At 37.5% G+C, this 20,397-nt stretch overlaps 1 protein-coding gene across 1 annotated transcript; it reads right to left on the reverse strand.

Moving 5' to 3' along the window:
- Nucleotides 1-14,593: 14,593 nt before the first annotated feature.
- Nucleotides 14,594-16,011, reverse strand: LOC131760338 (olfactory receptor 51F1-like). Its single transcript, XM_059070260.2, is given in 3 exon segments — nucleotides 14,594-14,642; nucleotides 15,090-15,483; nucleotides 15,486-16,011. Coding segments are annotated over 3 exon segments (969 nt in total).
- Between the last annotated feature and the right edge of the window lie 4,386 nt (nucleotides 16,012-20,397).

The following is a 20,397-nucleotide window of genomic DNA, read 5'->3' on the forward strand; positions in this document are numbered from 1 at the left end:
CATAGCAAGATCCTTTTTACCCACCTCCTAGAGAAATGGAAATGAAAACAAGAATAAACAAATGGGACCTAATGAAACTTAAAACTTTTGCACAACAAAGGGTACCATGAACAAGACCAAAAGACAACCCTCAGAATGGGAGAAAATATTTGCAAATGAAGCAACTGACAAAGGATTAATCTCCAAAATTTATAAGGAACTCATGCAGCTCAATATCGAAAAAACAAACAATCCAATCCAAAAATGGGCAGAAGAACTAAATAGACATTTCTCCAAAGAAGATATACAGATTGCCAACAAACACATGAAAGAATGCTCAACATCATTAATCATTAGAGAAATGCAAATCAAAACTACAATGAGATATCATCTCACACCGGTCAGAGTGGCCATCATCAAAAACTCTAGAAACAATAAATGCTGGAGAGGGTGTGGAGAAAAGGGAACCCTCTTGCATTGTTGCTGGGAATGTAAATTGATACGGCCATTATGGAGAACAGTATGGAGGTTCCTTAAAAATCTACAAATAGAACTACCATACGACCCTGCAATCCCACTACTGGGCATATACCCTAAGAAAACCATAATTCAAAAAGAGTCATGTACCAAAATGTTCATTGCAGCTCTATTTACAATAGCCAGGACATGGAAGCAACCCAAGTGTCCATCAACAGATGAATGGATAAAGAAGATGTGGCACATATATACGATGGAATATTACTCAGCCATAAAAAGAAATGAAATTGAGTTATTTGTAGTGAGGTGGATGGACATGGAGTCTGTCATACAGAGTGAAGTAAGTCAGAAAGAGAAAAACAAATTCCGTATGCTAACACATATATATGGAATCTAAAAAAAACCCCAAAAGTGATCATGAAGAACCTAGGGGCAGGACTGGAATAAAGATGCAGTCCTACTAGGGAATGGACCTGAGGACTCGGGGAGGGGGAAGGGTAAGCTGGGACAAAGTTAGAGAGTGGCATGTACATATATAAACTACCAAATGTAAAACCAATAGTTAGTGAGAAGCAGCCGTATAGTACAGGGAGATCAGCTCAGTGCTTTGTGACCACCTAGAGGGGTGGGATAGGGAGGAGGGGAGGGATGGAGATGCAAGAGAGAAGAGATATGGGGATATATGTATATGTATAACTGATTCACTTTTTTATAAAGCAGAAACTAACATGCCATTGTAAAGCAATTATACTCCAATAAAGATGCTTAAGAAAGAAAAAGAAAAAAGAAAATACAGTTGATTGGTTCTTACAGCTGCAAAAATAATATTCGTTTATTCTACTTTATTTAACCTTTCCCTTATAATGAATAGTGAGATGGTCTCCATTTCCACCAACATGAACTCCAATAAAATCAGTATCTTCCAATGTGCTCTTTTATAGGAAACCAAATAGCCTGTGTAATATAAACATGGGTGGTGTTGCTTTATATAAAATAAAGTCTGCTAATTTGTTAACATTAGCAAACTGCTTTCAAAAATTGTGTATACCGTTTATATTCCTATTAGAATTTCCTGTCCAACATTTTATTTTATTCAGCCTTCTAATGTGCTATTATTAAGAGTGAAAGGTGATATCACATCTTTCTAAAATTAGAAGTTACCTAATTACTACTTTATTTAACGATCATTAATTCTCTTGTCAATTCAGTCTTCGTGAAATTCTATTCATAGAATTTGTTCAATTTTTAATTATTGTCTTATTTTTGGATAAAATTTAAGAATTCTTTTAATTGGTTTTAAATGTTAAAAATGCTTTTCTAGATTGTCATCTCTATATTAACTCTGTCTGTGGTGTCATTCATTGACCTGAAGCGATTTATTTTCCTTTCATTCTTTGTACCTGGATATCTGGGTTAAAATTTCTTTCCCTAATATTTAAATACAAAGATTTTTTCCTTAACATTTTGTTGTCAATTTACTTTAACTTTTAGGTTTGTACTCGAAATTCTGATTTGCATATAGAGGGTGACAAGAATATCGCTTTGTTTTTCTTCAAGTAGTGAATGATTTTCCCAAATATCATCTACTAATCAATCTATTCTTTTGCTTTATGATGTCACCTTTGTCACTGCTCAGTGCCCCAGAGGTACATGAATCTATTTCTGAACTGTCCATATGTTCCATTATTCTGTATGCTGACTCTTCCATTAGTATCATATTTTAAAAATCTTTATTTTTAAATATATTCTAGATTATATCTAATGTGTTCTTTCTAAATTACTCATTCACATACATTTAGAATGAATCTGTATTTTTTTATTTTAAACTCTACAACATATTTTATTGCTTGGATGTGCAAGATAAATTTAGGGGGCAGAAGAATAAATACTGGCTCTCAAATTTCTTTGCTAGTGGTACACAGAATACAAAAGGAATAGTTTGACAAGTTACTATCAGTTCAGTTTGGGATACATTGTTTGAGTATAAGTCTGAAACTCCAAGAAGAGTCCTAGGTATAGAATTAAGTTGATTTTTTTCATACAAAATTATCTAGCACAATATATTGATTAATCAATATAATGCCAATTTATAATAACACCAAGTTCTCATTATATGTGGGTCATTTCTTGAGCACTCTGAACTGTTACATTGACATACAGTACTTGCCCACTCCCATGCCAACATTACACTAGTTTTATTTTTAAAGTCTTGTTATTGCATAAATTAAGTCTCCACACCTTATCACTACCACATCTTCTTCTTCTTCTTCAAAATTGTCTTGGCTGTTTTGGTTCTTTTTTAAAAAATATACAGCAAGTCCTTATTAGTCATCAATTTCATACACATCAGTGTATACATGTCAATCCCAATCGCCCAATTCAGCACACCACCACGACTCCCCCCGCAGTTTCCCCCCTTTGGTGTCCATACATTTGTTCTCTACAACTGTGTCCCAGTTTCTGCTGTGCAAACCAGTTCATCTGTACCATTTTTCTAGGTTCCACATAAATGCGTTAATATATGATATTTGTTTTTCTCTTTCTGACTTACTTCACTCTGTATGACACTCTCTAGTTCCATCCACGTCTCAACAAATGACCCAATTTCATTCCTTTTTATGGCTGAGTAATACTCCATTGTATATATGTACCACATCTCCTTTATCCATTCGTCTGTCAATGGGCTTTTCGGTTGATTCCATGACCTGGCTATTGTAAATAGTGCTGCAATGAACATTGCAGTGCATGTGTCTTTTTGAAGTATGGTATTCTCTGGTTATATGCCCAGTAGTGGGATTGCTGGATCATATGGTAATTCTATTTGTAGTTTTTTAAGGAACCTCCATACTGTTCTCCATAGTGGCTGTATCAATTTACATTCCCACCAACAGTGCAAGAGGGTTCCCTTTTCTCCTCACCCTCTCCAGCATTTGCTGGTTGTAGATTCTCTGATGTTGCCCATTCTAACAGGTGTGAGGTGATACCTCACTGAAGTTTTGATTTGCATTTCTCTAAAGATTAGTGATGTTGAGCAGGTTTTCATGTGCTTCTTGGCCATATGTATGTCTTCTTTGCAGAAATGTCTATTTAGGTCTTCTGCCCATTTTTGGAATGAGTTGTTTGTTTCTTTAATATTGAGCTGCATGAGCTGTTCATATATTTTGGAGATTAATCCTTTGTCCATTGATTCATTTGCAAATACTTTATCCCATTCTAAGGGTTGTTTTGTTATGGTATCCTTTGCTGTGCAAAAGCTTTGAAGTTTCAGTAGGTCCCATTTGTTTACTTTTGTTTTTATTTCCATTACTCTAGGAGGTGGATCAAAAAAGATCTTACTGTGATTTATGTCAAAAACTGTTCTTCCTATGTTTTCATCTATGAGTTTTATAATGTCTGGTCTTACATTTAGGTCTTGAATCCATTTTGAGTTTATTTTTGTGTATGGTGTTAGGGAGTGTTCTAATTTCATTTTTTTACATGTAGCTGTTCAGTTTTCCCAGAACCGCTTATTGAACAGACTGTCTTTTCTCCATTGTATATCCTTGCCTCCTTTGTCATAGATTAGTTGACCATATGTGCATTGGTTTATCTCTGGGCTTTCTATCTTGTTCCATTGATCCATGTTTCTGTTTTTTGTGCCAGTACCATATTGTCTTGATTACTGTAGCTTTGTAGTATAGTCTGAAGTCAGGGAGTCTGATTCCTCCAGCTCTGTTTATTTCCCTCAATACTGCTTTGGCTATTCGGGGTCTTTTGTGTCTCCATAGAAATTTTAAGATTTTTTGTTCTAGTTCCGTAAAAAATACCATTGGTAGTTTGATAGGTATTGCATTGAATCAGTAGATTGCTTTGGGTAGTAGAGTCATTTTCACAATGTTGATTCCTCCAATCCAAGAACATGGCATATCTCTCCATCTGTTGGTATCACCTGTAATTTCCTTCATCATTGTCTAATGGTTTTCTGCATACAGGTATTTTGTCTCCCTAGGTAGGTTTATTCCTAAGAATTTTATTCTTTTTGTTGCAATGGTAAATGGGAGTGTTTCCTTAATTTCTCCTTCAGATAATTCATCATTAGTGTATAGGAATGCAAGAGATTTCTGTGCATTACTTTTGTATCTTGCAACTTTACCAAATTCATTGATTAGCTCTAGTAGTTTTCTGGTAGCATCTTTAGGATTCTCTATGTATAGTATCATGTCATGTGAAAAGAGTGACAGTTTTTTTTTTTTATTCTTTTCCAATTTGTATTCCTTTTATTTCTTTTTCTTCCCTCATTGCCGTGGCTAGGACTTCCAAAACTATGTTGAATAGTAGTGGTGAGAGTGGACATCCTTGTCTTGTTCCTGATCTTAGAGGAAATGCTTTCAGTTTTTCACCATTGAGAATGATGTTTGCTGTGCGTTGGTCATATAGGGCCTTTATTATGTTGAGGTAGGTTCCCTGTATGCCCACTTTCTGGAGAGTTTTTATCATAAATCGGTGTTGAATTTTATCAAAAGCTTTTTCTGCATCTATTGAGATGATCATATGGTTTTTATTCTTCAATTTGTTAATATGGTGTATCACATTGATTGATTTGCATATATTGAAGAATCTTTGCATCACTGGGATAAATCTCACTTGATCATGGTGTATGATCCTTTTAATGTGTTGTTGGATTCTGTTTGCTAGTATTTTGTTGAAGACTTTTGCATTTATATTCATCAGTGATATTGGTCTGTAATTTTCTTTTTTTGTAGTATGTTTGTCTGGTTTGGGTATCAGGGTGATGTTGGCCTCATAGAATGAGTTTGGGAGTGTTCCTTCCTCTGCAATTTTTTGGAAGAGTTTGAGAAGGATGAGTGTTAGCTCTTCTTTAAATGTTTGATAGAATTCACCTGTGAAGCAATCTGGTCCTGGACTTTTGTTTGTTGGAAGATTTTTAATCACAGTTTCAATTTCATTGCTTGTGATTGGTCTCTTAATATTTTGTGTTTCTTCCTGGTTCAGTCTTGGAAGGGTGTACCTTTCTAAGAATTTGTCCATTTCTTCCAGGTTATCAATTTTACTGACATAGAGTTGCTTGTAGTAGTCTCTTAGGATGCTTTGTATTTCTGCGGTGTCTGTTGTAACTTCCTTTTTTTCATTTCTAATTTTATTGATTTGAGTCCTCTCCCTGTTTTTCTTGATGAGTCTGGCTAATGGTTTATCAATTTTGTTTATCTTCTCAAAGAACCAGGTTTTAGTTTTATTGATCTTTGTTATTGTTTTCTTTGTTTCTATTTCATTTATTTCTGCTCGGATCTTTATGAATTCTTTCCTTCTGCTAACTTTGGGTTTTGTTTGTTCTTCTTTTTGTAGTTCCTTTAGGTGTAAGGTTAGATTGTTTATTGGAGATTTTTCTTGTTTCTTGAGGTAGGCTTGTATAGCTATAAACTTCCCTCTTAGAACTGCTTTTGCCACATCCCATAGGTTTTTTTTTTTTTTTTTTTTTTTTTTTTTTTTTTTTTGCGGTATGCGGGCCTCTCACTGCTGTGGCCTCTCCCGCTGCGGAGCACAGGCTCCGGACACGCAGGCCCAGCGGCCATGGCTCACGGGCTTAGTTGCTCCGCGGCATGTGGGATCTTCCCGGACCAGGGCACGAACCCGTGTCCCCTCCATCGGCAGGCGGACTCCCAACCACTGCGCCACCAGGGAAGCCCCATCCCATAGGTTTTGGATCATCGTGTTTTCATTGTCATTTGTCTCTAGGTATTTTTTGACTTCCTCTTTGATTTCTTCAGTGACCTCTTGCTTATTTAGTAATGTATTGATTAGCCTCCATATGTTTGTGCTTTTTACGTTTTTCCCTGTAATTCATTTCTAATCTCATAGTGTTGTGGTCAGAAAAGATGCTTGATATGATTTCAGTTTTCTTAAATTTACTGAGGCTTGATTTGTGACCCAAGATGTGATCTATCCTGGAGAATGTTCTGTGCGCACTTGAGAAGAAAGTGTAATCTGCTGCTTTTGGATGGAATGTCCTATAAATATCAATTAAATCTATCTGGTCTATTGTGTCATTTAAAGCTTCTGTTGCCTTATTGATTTTCATTTTGGATGATCTCTCCATTGGTGTAAGTGAGGTGTTAAAGTTTCCCACTATTATTGTGTTACTGCCGATTTCCTCTTTTATAGCTGTTAGCAGTTACCTTATGTATTGAGGTGCTCCTATGTTGGGTGCCTATATATTTATAATTGTTATATCTTCTTGGATTGTTCCCTTGATCATTATGTAGTTTCCTTCCTTGTCTCTTGTAACAATCTTTATTTTAAAATCTGTTTTATCTGGTATGAGTATTGCTATTCCAGCTTTCTTTTGATTTCCATTTGCATGGAATATCTTTTTCCATCCCCTCACTTTCAGTCTGTATGTGTCCCTTGGTCTGAAGTGGGTCTCTTGTAGACAGCATATATGCAGGTCTTGTTTTTGTATCCATTCAGCCAGTCTGTGTCTTTTGGTTGGAGCATTTAATCCATTCACGCTTAAGGTAATTATCAATATGTATGTTCCTGTGACCATTTTCTTAATTGTTTTGGGTTTGTTTTTGTAGGTCCTTTTCTTCTCTTGTGTTTCCCACTTAGCGAACTTCCTTTAGAGTTTGTTGTAGAGCTGGTTTGGTGGTGCTCAATTCTCTTAGCTTTTGCTTGTCTGTAACGCTTTTGATTTCTCCATCGAATCTGAATGAGATCCTTGCCAGGTAGAGTAATCTTGGTTGTGGGTTCTTCCCTTTCATCACTTTAAGTATATCATGCCACTCCCTTCTGGCTTGTAGAGTTTCTGCTGAGAAATCAGCTGTTAACCTTATGGGGTTCACTTGTATGTTATTTGTCATTTTTCCCTTGCTGCTTTCAATAATTTTTCTTTGTCTTTAAGTTTTGCCAATTTGGTTACTATGTGTCTAGGCGTGTTTCTCCTTGGGTTTATCCTGTATGGAACTCGCTGCACGTCCTGGACTTGGGTGGCTATTTCCTTTCCCATGCTAGGGAAGTTTTCAACTATAATCTCTTCAAATATTTTTTTCTGGTCCTTTTTCTCTCTCTTCTCCTTCTGGGACCCCTATAATGCGAATGTTGTTGCATTTAATGTTGTCCCAGAGGTCTCTTGGCTGTCTTCATTTCTTTTCATTTTTTTTTCTTTATTTTGTTCCAAAGCAATGAATTCCACTGTTCTATCTTCCAGGTCACTTATCCATTCTTCTGCCTCTGTTATTCTGCCATTGATTCCTTCTAGTGTAGTTTTCATTTCAGTCATTGTATTGATCATCTCTGTTTGTTCTTTAATTCTTCTAGGTCTTTGTTAAACATTTCTTGCATCTTCTTTTTTTTTTTTTTTTTTTTTTTTGCAGTACGCGGACCTCTCACTGTTGTGACCTCTCCCGTTGCGGAGCACAGGCTCTGGACGCGCAGGTTCAGTGGCCATGGCTCACGGGCCCAGCAGCTCTACGGCATGTGGGATCTTCCCGGACCGGGGCACGAACCCGTGTCCCCTGCATCGGCAGGCGGATTCTCAACCACTGCGCCACCAGGGAAGCCCCTTGCATCTTCTTGATCTTTGCCTCCATTCTTTTTCCGAGGTCCTGGGTCATCTTCACTATCATTATTCTGAATTCTTTTTCTGGAAGGTTGCCTATCTCCGCTTCATTTAGTTGTTTTTCTGGGGGTTTTATCTTGTTCCTTCATCTGGTACATAGCCCTCTGCCTTTTCATCTAGTCTGTCTTTCTGTGAATGTGGTTTTTGTTCCACAGGTTTCAGGATTGTAGTTCTTCTTGCTTCTGCTGTCTGCCCTCTGGTGGATGAAGCTATCTAAGAGGCTGATCCGAGGGACTGGTGATGGGTAGTGCTGACTGTTGCTCTGGTGGGCAGAGCTCAGTAAAACTTTAATCCACTTGACCCTTGATGGGTGGGGCTGGGTTCTCTCCCTGTTGGTTGTTTGGCCTGAGGCAACCCAACACTAGAGCCTACCTGGGCTCTTTGGTGGAGTAATGGCAGACTCTGGGAGGGCTCATGCCAAGGAGTACTTCCCAGAACTTCTGCTGCCAGTGTCCTTGTCCCCATGGTGAACCACACCCCCCCCACCTACCTCTGAGGGAGATGCTCCAACACTAGCAGGTAGGTCTGGTTCAGTCTCCCCTGGGGTCACTGCTCCTTCCCCTGGGTCCCAATGTGCACACTGCTTTGTGTGTGCCCTCCAAGAGTGGGGTTTCTGTTTCCCCCAGTCCTGTCGAAGTCTTGCAATCAACTCCCACTTGGCTTCAAAGTCTGATTCTCTAGGAATTCCTCTTCCCGTTGCCAGACCCCCAGGTTGGGAAGCGTGACCTGGGGCTCAGAACCTTCACTCCAGTGGCTGGACTTCTGTGGTATAAGTGTTCACCCGTCTGTGATCACCCACCCACCAGTTATGGGATTTGATTTTACTGTGATTGTGCCCCTCCTCACCGTCTCATTGTGGCTTCTCCTTTGTCTTTGGATGTGGGGTATCTTTTTTGGTGAGTTCCAGTGTCTTCCTGTCAATGATTGTCCAGCAGCTAGTTGTGGTTCTGGTGTTCTTGCAAGAGGGATTAAGTGCACGTCCTTCTACTCCACCATCTTGGTTTCTTCCTCTCCTGTGATTTTAGATTCATGGATATAATTGTCTACTTGATATCTCCATCTGGGTATTTAATCTAAAAATTAAAATTATGACAATCAAATATTTTAATTTCTCCCCAAATCAATTTTCTCCCTATTTTCTCCTAATGTCATAAAATGACTCCACCAGTCACACAATTGCTTGAGAAAACTCTTGAGTCATTCTTGATATTCCTCCCATGTCCATCAAATCCTTCATCAATTTATATCATTTCCACCCTAAAACATACCCTGAATCTGCTCACTTTTCACCTATAGACCTATATAGTGCCAATATCTTGGTTTATAACATCATCATCTGTTCCTTGGTTATTGTAATAATTTGCTAGCCATTGTAATTGTTTTTGCACTTGCCTCCAAAAAATGTATTCTTTCCAGAGAAACCACTGTTTTTCTACAAAAATCTACTAGATCACATAAGCCTTTGTTGAAAACAACTCTGATGGATTCTTATTGCTTTTAAAATAAAATACAAATGGTTTATCATGGTCAGAAATCTTTACATGAATTGGCCCATCCATCTCTACTTCTACATCAGAGACCATTGTTGGCTTCAATCCCTAATCTCTAGCCATCTTTCTCTTCCTCAAAACAAATTAACAGTATTCCTGTCTCAGGATCTTTGTCCTTGATCTTTTATATGCTTAGAATTATTTTCTTGCACAAAAGCTCCTTTAAACATTCAGGTTTCAGTTCAATGGTGCTTCTTCAGAGTGATTTTTGTAACCCCACCATTATTTCTCCCATTCTCTCAAATAAGTTACTCTCATTGAAATACCCTGCTTTGTATTTATACCACTTATTATATGTTGATTGCCCATTAATTCTATTGGAAGCTCTAGAAGATCAAGAGTTATTTCTGTTTTTTGTTCATTGATATGTAAAATAAGATTTAGCATACAGTGGGCATGTATCATATAATTGTTCTATTAATGAATTAATCTACGAAATAACATCTGTACCATTCAGAGGTATAAAAACAAGACAAATGCAAATACGGTGAAAAGTGCCATGAGACCTAAACACTCATATCTTAAATTATACATCTGATCCTTATTGGCCACACACTACCAATCTTGGGTCATCATCTACAAGATTTACATGATACATAACAGATGTTGTCCTAGGAATTCTTGCTGATCTTGGTCATAAAACTCAAAATTCAGATACGATTCCTATCATGCCCAGTCTGACCCAGACATATAGGCTAGGCCCTGGGATTGATGCCAAAATATGCAAATATTCTGTGAATGTAGGCAGGCATTGAAAGAATATACTCTCCTTCAAGCTTCTTCAGACTAGCCACAAATATTAATGGTACTGCCACAGAGAATATCAACCTTATAACTATAGAAGAGTAATAAATTTTGGAGAATTTTTTAAAATTCTGTTTTGAGACATAGTATGGGAATCAGGAGAGGATGGTGTTGATGAGACTAATAAATGAAGATTCCAAGAAGGAAGTGTTCAGATATGTCAAATTCTCCACCCGTACTAAAAAGGAAAAGAAAAAAAAAAAGACCCATTATTTCCCAAAACATCATGCTGTGTTATGTGACCACCTCAAAGTCAGTGTGCATAATACTTCTTTCTGAATGTTTGGCAACCAGAACAATGTCTGGCATAAAATAAACAACTGGAGAGGACAAGCATCAGTGAATTTCAGTTTGAAATATTACATGATTATGATATCTCTCTGTGCACTTTGTCCAGAGTGCTGATTTGGAAGCATATCTGTGATCAACCTTAAACAGAACATTTTTTTCAGGGAAGGCTTTTCTTACGTTCTCCAATTCAAACTGACCTACGTGTTCAGGCACCTTTTTTTTTTTTTTTCTGTCCTTTGGAAATGATTCCCTATGTGATTACTTGCTGACTTTTATCAGATTAGGTAGAGTAATGAACAGCAGTCCTTGCTTACCCTAAAAGCACAGAGGAAGAGAGTTAGGTCTAAAAGTCAGTATCTTTATAATTACATTGAATAAATACATCTCTGTATTCCAGGACAATCCAGATTTTTGTTTGTACTTCAGCATAATTATTTAGTGGCACCCACACAGGACCTGCCTTGAAAAATACATTATACTGTCACTCTTTGATAGCTAAGTCCTCTAATGATCCCGTCTGGAAACCAGCAGGGGGCAGAAGCAGGCCACGAATTTTTCCCTTTCTTCAAAGATGCATAAAGCAGGTTTGTTTCAGAATTGAATAAATGTAAGTGAGGCCAGGCCTTTAAGGGTTTTGGAATAACTGCTTCAAGATTACCAAGGATCTGCAGCCAGCTGTGTATCTAGCCTACTCACCAGTGGAAAGACACCAGCTCCAGGAACCCTGTGCCCCACAGCTTGAGACTCCTGGACCTGGTTCCACTCACCAGTAGGCTGACACTATTGCCAGGACCCAGCATCATTCACCAGTGGGTGGACTCCAGCCCCAGGTTGCCCTGAGCCCCAGCCCCACCCACCAGATGGTGGACACCAACTCCAGCTTGAGAAAGAAGGACAAAACTGGAAGTATCATGCTCCCTGATTTCAAACTACACTACAAAGCTACAGTAATCTAAAAGGCATGGTAGTGGCACAAAACAGACACATAGATCAATGGAACAGAATAGAAAGCTCAGAAATGAACCCACACCTATGTGGGTAATTAATCTATGACAAAGGAGGCAAGAAAACACAATGGGGAAAAGAGAGTATTTTCAATAAGTGGTGCTGAGAAAACTGGACAGCTACATGCAAAAGAAACAAACTGGACTACTTTCTCACACCCTATACAAAAACAAATTCACAATGAATTAAAGACTTCAATGGAAGACTTGAAACCATTAAATTTCTACACAAATCATAGGTCGTACACTCTTTGGCATAGGTCTTAGCAATATTTTTTTGGATAAGGCTCCTCAGGCAATAGAAATATAAGGACAAAATAAACCATTGGTACCACATCAGAATAAAGGCTTTTGCACAGTGAAAAAACCAATACAGAAAAACCTCCTACTGAATGGTAGAAGATATTTGCACACTATATTCAACAAGGGTTTAATATCCAAAAATATATATAATTTATACAACTCACCATCAAAAAACAAACAACCCAATTTAAAAAATGGGCTGAGGTCCTGTATAGACATTTTTCCAAAGAAGACATACAGGCGAACAGGCAAATGAAATGATACTCAACATGTCTAATTATCAGGGAAATTCGAATCAAAACCACAATGAGATATCACCTCAAACTTGTCAAAATGACTATTATCAAAAAGACAACAAATAACAAGTGTTGGAGAGGATGTGGAAAAAAGGAGCCCTCATGCAGTGTTGTTGGAATGTGAATCAGTGCAGCCACTATGGAAAAAAATAGAGAGATTAATTTTTAAAAATTAAAAATAGAACTACCATATGATCTAGCAATTCCACTCTTGGGTATTTATCCAAAGAAAACAAAACACTAATTTGAAAAGATACATGTACTCTTATATTCATTGCAGCATTATGAATAATAGCCAAGATATGGAAGCAACTTAAATGCCCATCAATGTTTGAGGGAATAAAGATGTAATATATATAAATGAACGTTATTCAGCCATAAAAAAGAATAAAATCTTGTCATTTGCCACACATGGATGGTCTCAGAGAATATTATGCTAAGTAAAATAAGTCAGATAGAGAAAGACAAATACAGTATGATTTCATTTACATGTGGATCTAAGAAACAAAGCAAATGAACAAATATAATGAAACAGAAACAGACTCATAGATACAGAGAACAAACAGGTGGTTGCCAGAGGAAGGTTGTTTGAGGGCTGAGGGGAGGAGAGAAATAGATGAGGGAGATTTCAGGTATAAAATAAATGAGTCACATCTGTGAAATATACAGTGCAGGGAATATAGTCAATAATCATATAATATCTTTGTATGGTGACAGATGGTAAGTAGACTTATCATAGTGATTACTACGAAATCTATGGAAATATCAAATCACTATGCTGTGTAACAGGAACTAACATAGTGTTATAGGTCAATTCTACTTCAAAAACAAACACTCTCATAGGAAAAGAAATCATATTTGTGGTTACCAGATGTGGTGATGGGGAGAGAGGGAATTGGATGAAGGTAGTCAAAAGTATAAACTTCTAGTTACAAGATAAATAAGTACTAGGGATGTAATATACGTCATGATAAATATGTTGTCTATGAAAGTTGTTAAGAGTAAATTCTGAGTTCTCATCATAAGGGAAACTTTTTTTCTATTTCTTTAATGCAGTATCTATATGAGATGATGTTGTTCACTAAATTTATTGTGGTAATCCTTTCCTGATGTATGTGAATATTGTGATGTAACCATTAAACTTACACAGTGCTGTGTGTCAACTATCTCCCAGTAAAACTGGGAGAAAAATAAAATAGTTTCAAATCAGTCGGGGAAGAGAGACCTGACTACCTATAACAAAAAGGAGTCTTAATGGCACCTGGAAGAAGGAAAAAAAAGCAATACCAGCAAATAATAATAAAATAAAAATATAGTTTTTAAATTTCAAATATAAATGAGAGCAGGTGGATATTTCAATAGGAGAGAGCAAAATGATTGAAGACTATGGACAAGGGTTAGGGTTATTCATGGTGTTATTCAGAAGTGAAAACGTCTTATAAGAGTGTTACTCTAATATGCATGATAACCTCTAGGTAGCCTGTGAAAATGCAAATTCTTGTGCTCAGTCTGAAGAGTGCCTAAGTAGTTCTGGGGTGGAGTTGAGGAATCTGCACTTTATAAAAGACTTTCAAGTGGTTTTGATGCCCTGGTGCTGGACCACACTGAGAACAGTGAAGGATGCAAAAGGAAAGTGGATATGTCATATTATAAATGTATACAGTGGGTAGTAATGAAGACAGATTGTGAGGACCCATGGGAATGAAGAGCCTATGGAAGATGAAGAACAAACAAGTTGTGTTTTTAGGTAGTTGTTAAGCAGAAATTATTCTCTTATCTGAAGTTAAAACACAGCAACAACAGAAACCTCGTTGTTGAGCATTTTTAAAGTTCAAGAAAGTAAAAATACAGTATAAATAAACCAATATTCAGCTATCAAAAGATAAGTAATTTTGACATTTGGAACATGACTTTCCATACCTTTATAACAAATGTTTTATGTGCATGTACACTTGTGTGTATATTCACATGAAATATACACACAATATGTACACTGTATAGTAATCTATCTTTTCTCTTAATATATCATATATATCTATATCAATATTTATCTTGTTGCATGACAGTTCACATTTTATTTTACCAATACTCTGAAGTAAATGTTTAAGTAGTTTCTAAATTATCATTGCAATATATAATGATGTGTTGAATATCACAACACATCACTGCATTCTTGCCCACTTTCTCCCATTAGACACATATTTAGAAGATGAATCACCAGACATTAGATACTTAAAATATCAATACATTTACCAAAAGCTCTGAAGAACTCTTTTAAGAATTAGAAAAGAATCCTTTTAATTCACATTTCTTCTTGTTTATTGTATTTATTCATGATCCTCAGCCATGAATAATCTATTTGGGAGAATAATAATCATTTCCAATAACTAAGAATTACTAAAACATAGACTTTTCTACTGATCTAAATTATATCAGACATGCCTTGATAGTTACATACCCTAGAGGTGGTGAGACTTTTTGGACCCCAATTTATGACTTAATTTGTCCATTTTGCAGACATGTTTTAACCATGGTCCTATTCTGTGCCAGGTGCAGTATAGGGTTACAGATACATAAGACGTAATCCCTGTTCTTAAAGAATTCAATCTAGAACTCTGTAAATAGTAAGTTATTGGATTATCAGAAGAATGAAAGCATGTGTAAACATTTATCAGTATATGGCAGTAACTCACATTAGTGAACAATCAAACATCAGTCAGAGAAGACAATGTAAAGAAAGAATACACTGAAAAATGTCCTAGAAAGAAATATTTTGAGCATGGCCTTGCAAATTTGCATTGTCTTCACACTGTAGATTATGGGATTCATTAGACGAGGGATGACCAGATAAATATTGGCAATGAGAGTATGCAGAAGGGGAGAGGCATGCTTCCCAAACCTATGCACCAGTGACAAGCTCATCATGGGGATGTAGAAGATGGCAACAGCACTTATGTGTGATACACAGGTACAAAAGGCCTTTTTCCACTCCTCTGGGGAGGCAATGCTGAGCACGGAATGGATGATCAGGACATAGGAGAGAAGGATCAAGACAGAGTCCAAGGTACCAGTAGAGAAGACAATGGCCAGACCAAATACTCTGTAGATCTTGGTGTCTGTGCATGAAAGCTTCATCACATCAGGGTGGAAACAATATGGATGGTGAAAACATGACTTCCACAAAAGGACAGACGCTTAAGGAGCAGGAGTAAAGGCACTACAACCGTTGTCACCCTAATAACAATTGCAAAGCCCACTTTGATGATTCTTGAATTGGTTAAGATTGTGGCATATCTCAGTGGGTTACAGATGGCAGTGTAACAGTCAAAGGCCATTGTCAGGAGTAACAAGGACTCCATTCATGTGAAACCATGGATAAAGAACATATGGCCAATGCAGACATCAAAGCTGATTTCTCGAGCATTGAACCAGAAAATACCCACCATGGTGACCAACATGGAAAGGCACAGCCCTAGGTCCGTGAAGGAGAGCATGGAGAGGAAATAGTACATGGGTTCATGGAGGCTCGACTCAGTGATGATGACAAACAAGATCATGCCATTGCCTGAGATGGCAATGGCAAAGAGACAACAGAATAGGATGGAGATCCAGGCATGGTAAGTTTCAAAACCAGGGATGCCAGTAAGGAAGAAGACTGCAGAGTGGAAAATGCTCTGGTTGAAGGGTGGCATGATGAGTGAAGGAAGCAGATTTCCCTGGGGAAAAGGAACATGTCCTGCAAAAACAGGGCCCACTTGTTATCTCTAGGCTTCAGTATATATCCATATACACATATAAAAAAGATTAGATTAGATAATGGTAAGATATTTTCCACTTCTATGATTCTATGGTCATGGGCAGATAGGGCATTTCTATACAAATCTAGGACAACACAAAAGGCAATTCATCCTGCTTCTTCACTTCTCACTTTCCAAGGCAAAAACCCTTAAGAGGTCCATTAAGAGTTAAAAGTCTTTGCATATCCAAAGAAAACAGTATAGTTAAGATACTATTAATATTTTACAGAAAGATACTCCTGTTTAAATAAATATGCAAGAACTATTGATAAAAATGAAATACTAGGAAAGAAGCAATTCAATCTGTGCAAAGAGACTACAGTGTGTGATGGTTGGTAAAGCATTTATTCAAGTGATACCTGTGAAGCTGGTATCGTTTAAGGGAAATTCTCCTTGAAGAAATAGGGCTTAAGTTAACCATAATAAGAACAAAAATTCATTGCAAACTAACAGATAATAATTGGAGCAGAATGATCTAAGTAAGGTTCTTAATATTCCATCATAACAAAAGGACATTGAAAATGAATTGAGGGATTTGAGGTGGGGGCGTAGTCCCTCAGAAAGCCTCATTAAGGCCGGATGCATCTCCATTCAGATGGTGAATGGACCATCTTCTGAACCATCTTCTCTGTTTGAGGACATGAGCATACACTCAACCCAGGTCAAGAAATCTCTAGGATCAAAAAAGTTCCTCTATATTGGTTCTTGTCCTAAGTTTTCTGATGCCCTATTTTTATCTGTAGAAAGAATGCTTGGTTTTTATAATGTGTGTATCCTCTTTCTCTCATTCATGCATGCATTCTTTCAAGAAATATGTAAATAACTGACAAAATGCCAGTGTGCAATGAACAGAATTAGAATTAGACCTAGTACTCCAAGATGGTCTATACATGACTTGGGGGAAAAAAACTCTTTGAGTGTAAGTTAATTTGATGAGTTTCATTCCGGCCCCTGAATGAACAGGGAGTAGCTTCAACCTGAGTGGGAATAACTGGTTACAGGACTTGTGATGGAGAGGGTGTTTGAGCAAAAAAGAGAAAAATGTTCAATACAGGCAGCCTCTTGAGGACTTACTAAAAATAAATAAATAATGGCTGGAAAATTTGAATTAGGAGGGAATGCAGAAAAAAACTAAACTCCATGGGTTTTGATTCGGCCCTTGGACCTCAGTTGGAAAAGAGGCCTCATTTTTTTCACTTTTGACTCACAGGAATTAGAATATGTACTTACCTCTGAATTCCCAACAAAGTGACTCCTGCCCTGATAGTAAGGTTTGAGAGTTAAACTGATGCCTGGATTGAAGTCACAGGAGTGGTGAAAAATATCTTAGAGAAATAAAATCTAAGGGGAAGGAGGCCTGAAAAAAAAGGACCTGGGGAATAGCAGTATTTAGAGAAAAGACAGAGTAGAACCTACTAATGAGACTGCAGAGGCATGGCCACTGAGGTGCAAATGAACACCAGGAAAAAGCAAGGACCTCATCAGTTTTTCTCAGACATTTGATCTCAGAGCCAGGAAAAATGCCTGGCACAATAGTGTTTAAGAGTATATGTTGGGGCTTCCCTGGTGGTGCAGTGGTTGAGAATCTGCCTGCCACTGCAGGGGACACGGGTTCAAGCCCTGGTCTGGGAGGATCCCGCGTGCCGCGGAGCGGCTAGGCCCATGAGCCACAACTACTGAGCCTGCGCGTCTGGAGCCTGTGCTCCATCCGCAACGGGAGAGGCTGCGACAGTGAGAGGCCCTCGCACCGCGACGAAGAGTGGCCCCCGCTCGCCGCAACTGGAGAAAGCCCACGCACAGAAACGAAGACCCAACACAGCCAAAAATAAATAAATAAATTTAAAAAAAAAAAAAAAAAAGAAAAGAAATAGGTCTAGAATCCCAGCTCTGCTATTCACTAGTTGTATTGATCCTGTATGTTTCATAACTTCTCTGATACTCAGTTTCTTTAACAGAAAAGTGATTGAATAATACTTGCCACATGGTGTAGTAAGAATGAAAAGATAAAATGTTTATAGAGTGCTTGGCAAAGTAACAGTCACATTACAAGTTACTAAATAGTAGCTGTTGTTATAATATTTTTTGTCATTACTGTCATACAAGATCTCAAAACTAGTTGGTGTTTGAGCAAGGATCTAAACCCAGATCAGTCACACAATAGCCATGCCATTGGCAATGACTTGGACAGTACTGATAATGCCATATGGCCTAATTCAGCAGTTAAAGACATAGCCACAAGCTATAGCTCATGGCAGTGCAATGAAAGAAGAGCATCATTGTGATCTAAGTGGACAGGAAAATTAGTGGAGAGAATATAGCTTGTTTCTCACAAGAGAAAATGAAGGTTGTGCAGCGATTGGAGAGGATGAATGGGGCTGAAGTGCAGGGATTGAACAGATTTGATTGTGATGGCTGCAAAAAAGAGTAACTTGGGGGAATTTTGTGCTTCCTCCTAATAATATCCATTAGTCCTCCTTTATTTGTTGATATGAACAGTTTTGTGTTCTCAATTTAAGACAATTGCAATGAAATACAGCTTCAAGGTCCCACTACCAACCAGACTGGTATTACTTAGCCTTCATATATAGACCTCCTGAGGCTCCAGTTTTTGACATTTCCGAAGTAGAATCAATACAAATTTAATGACGATTGGTATGTTGAGAATGAGAGAGAGAGGGAGAAGAGTGTGTGGTGTGTGTGCATTAGGGACACAATTCTAAGCAGATGATTTGCTAGGATTTGATGTCATTTACTGATAACTAAAGCATTGGAGAGAGAGCCAGGTTTGGAATGGGACAGGGAGTGAGGTCTTTGTGGTTCTTGAGGAGGTTGAGGTGTCTGAGGATGTATGAGTAGAGATATCCCTCAGGTATAGATAAAATAGTTTATTCACATTTTATTCACTGGCACTAAGCAGTGAGCTTTGATTTGTTCTCCAAACTGCTGCCAGTTCTTTTTCTAAATCATCAATTTGATCTCCTCACTCTAGTTCCATGATTCATTACTGCCTTCAAGTTTAAGCCTAGAAATCTTGCCACAGCTTCAAAGATTCTATTAACTTTTGAAATACAGAATTCAGGAGAGGCCATAATTAGATTTAAGGTTTGCAAGTCATCTGGATATAAGTGCTATTTAAAGCCATGGGAACAGCTACTATATGCCAAGGAGAATATATGGAAAGCAAGAAAGAAAAGGAACTCCTTGGAAGAAAAACAGGCCCCTAAAGAACAGCAAAATTATAAGACAGAAAACAAAAATATTATTTGATAAACAGGGGAGGAAATCTCACAGAATCACTACCATTGAAGCTAATAAAGGAGAAAGTTTCAAAGTGGAGGTAGTCAACACTGAGATAATTTGAGATAAAAGAGAGGAAAACAAATGTGAAAATAAACCTTTGCACTTGGTATTTAGAAAGTCATTGGTGACATCAGTTGGAGAAATTTCTGAGAATCATTAGGGAAAGAATCCAGATTGTTACTGAAGGTGAAGAAATAATAAACAAAAGCAGACTGTCTTTCAGAGAACAATTTTGTTATTATAAAAGATATGGCAGGACATTGAGAGAGAAACAGGGTTTATGTCTTATTTCTCTCACTAGCTAAGCACAGTGGCCAATTATGAAAGATGTTCAATATGTCTTGGTTGCATTGAATGTGTTGACAACATTGATATAAATGTGTGGGAAGCTTTCGTTAATAGATTGGGGTAAAACTTGAGTATTGTAGACTGCAGAAAAGGAGTCAATGGTACTAAATAAGATGCTAACAAAGGAAAGGAATTTTATTGGTGTTAAATGAGAAGAGATGAAGAATGATTTATTTACTTATTCATAAAATATTTGGAAATGCCTGGCTTTTGATGCTCTGAAACTAAAATCCAAGTCCCTTATCCTTTCCACGGAATTCAAGATTTCAATGTCCTTCCCTGCCACCAGCCTTCTGTTGCTTCATTTCCCACAGCACCCAGCTTCACATTTAAGGCTCAGCATATTGATTTTCTTGTAGTCAGCCAACAAACTGTATTGTGTCATTATTACATTCAGCTTCTGCTCCCTTGTTATGTATGTCAAGAATACCTCTTTCCTGCTTTCCATCCTTGTACTCACACCCACGTATCAAAACTTTACACAGTTAAAATTCAGCTACTCTGTTAAGATTTCTTGGAACGAATTCCTCTTGACACACAGCCAAACACATTCATGTATACACGCACTCAGAATCTGTCACTCCACACTCATTTCTGTCTTATCTAAAGCATCTTACCCTTGTGCACTCTACA

The sequence above is a fragment of the Kogia breviceps genome, chromosome 7, assembly GCF_026419965.1.
Source record: "Kogia breviceps isolate mKogBre1 chromosome 7, mKogBre1 haplotype 1, whole genome shotgun sequence".
Classification (NCBI taxonomy): Eukaryota; Metazoa; Chordata; class Mammalia; order Artiodactyla; family Physeteridae; genus Kogia; species Kogia breviceps.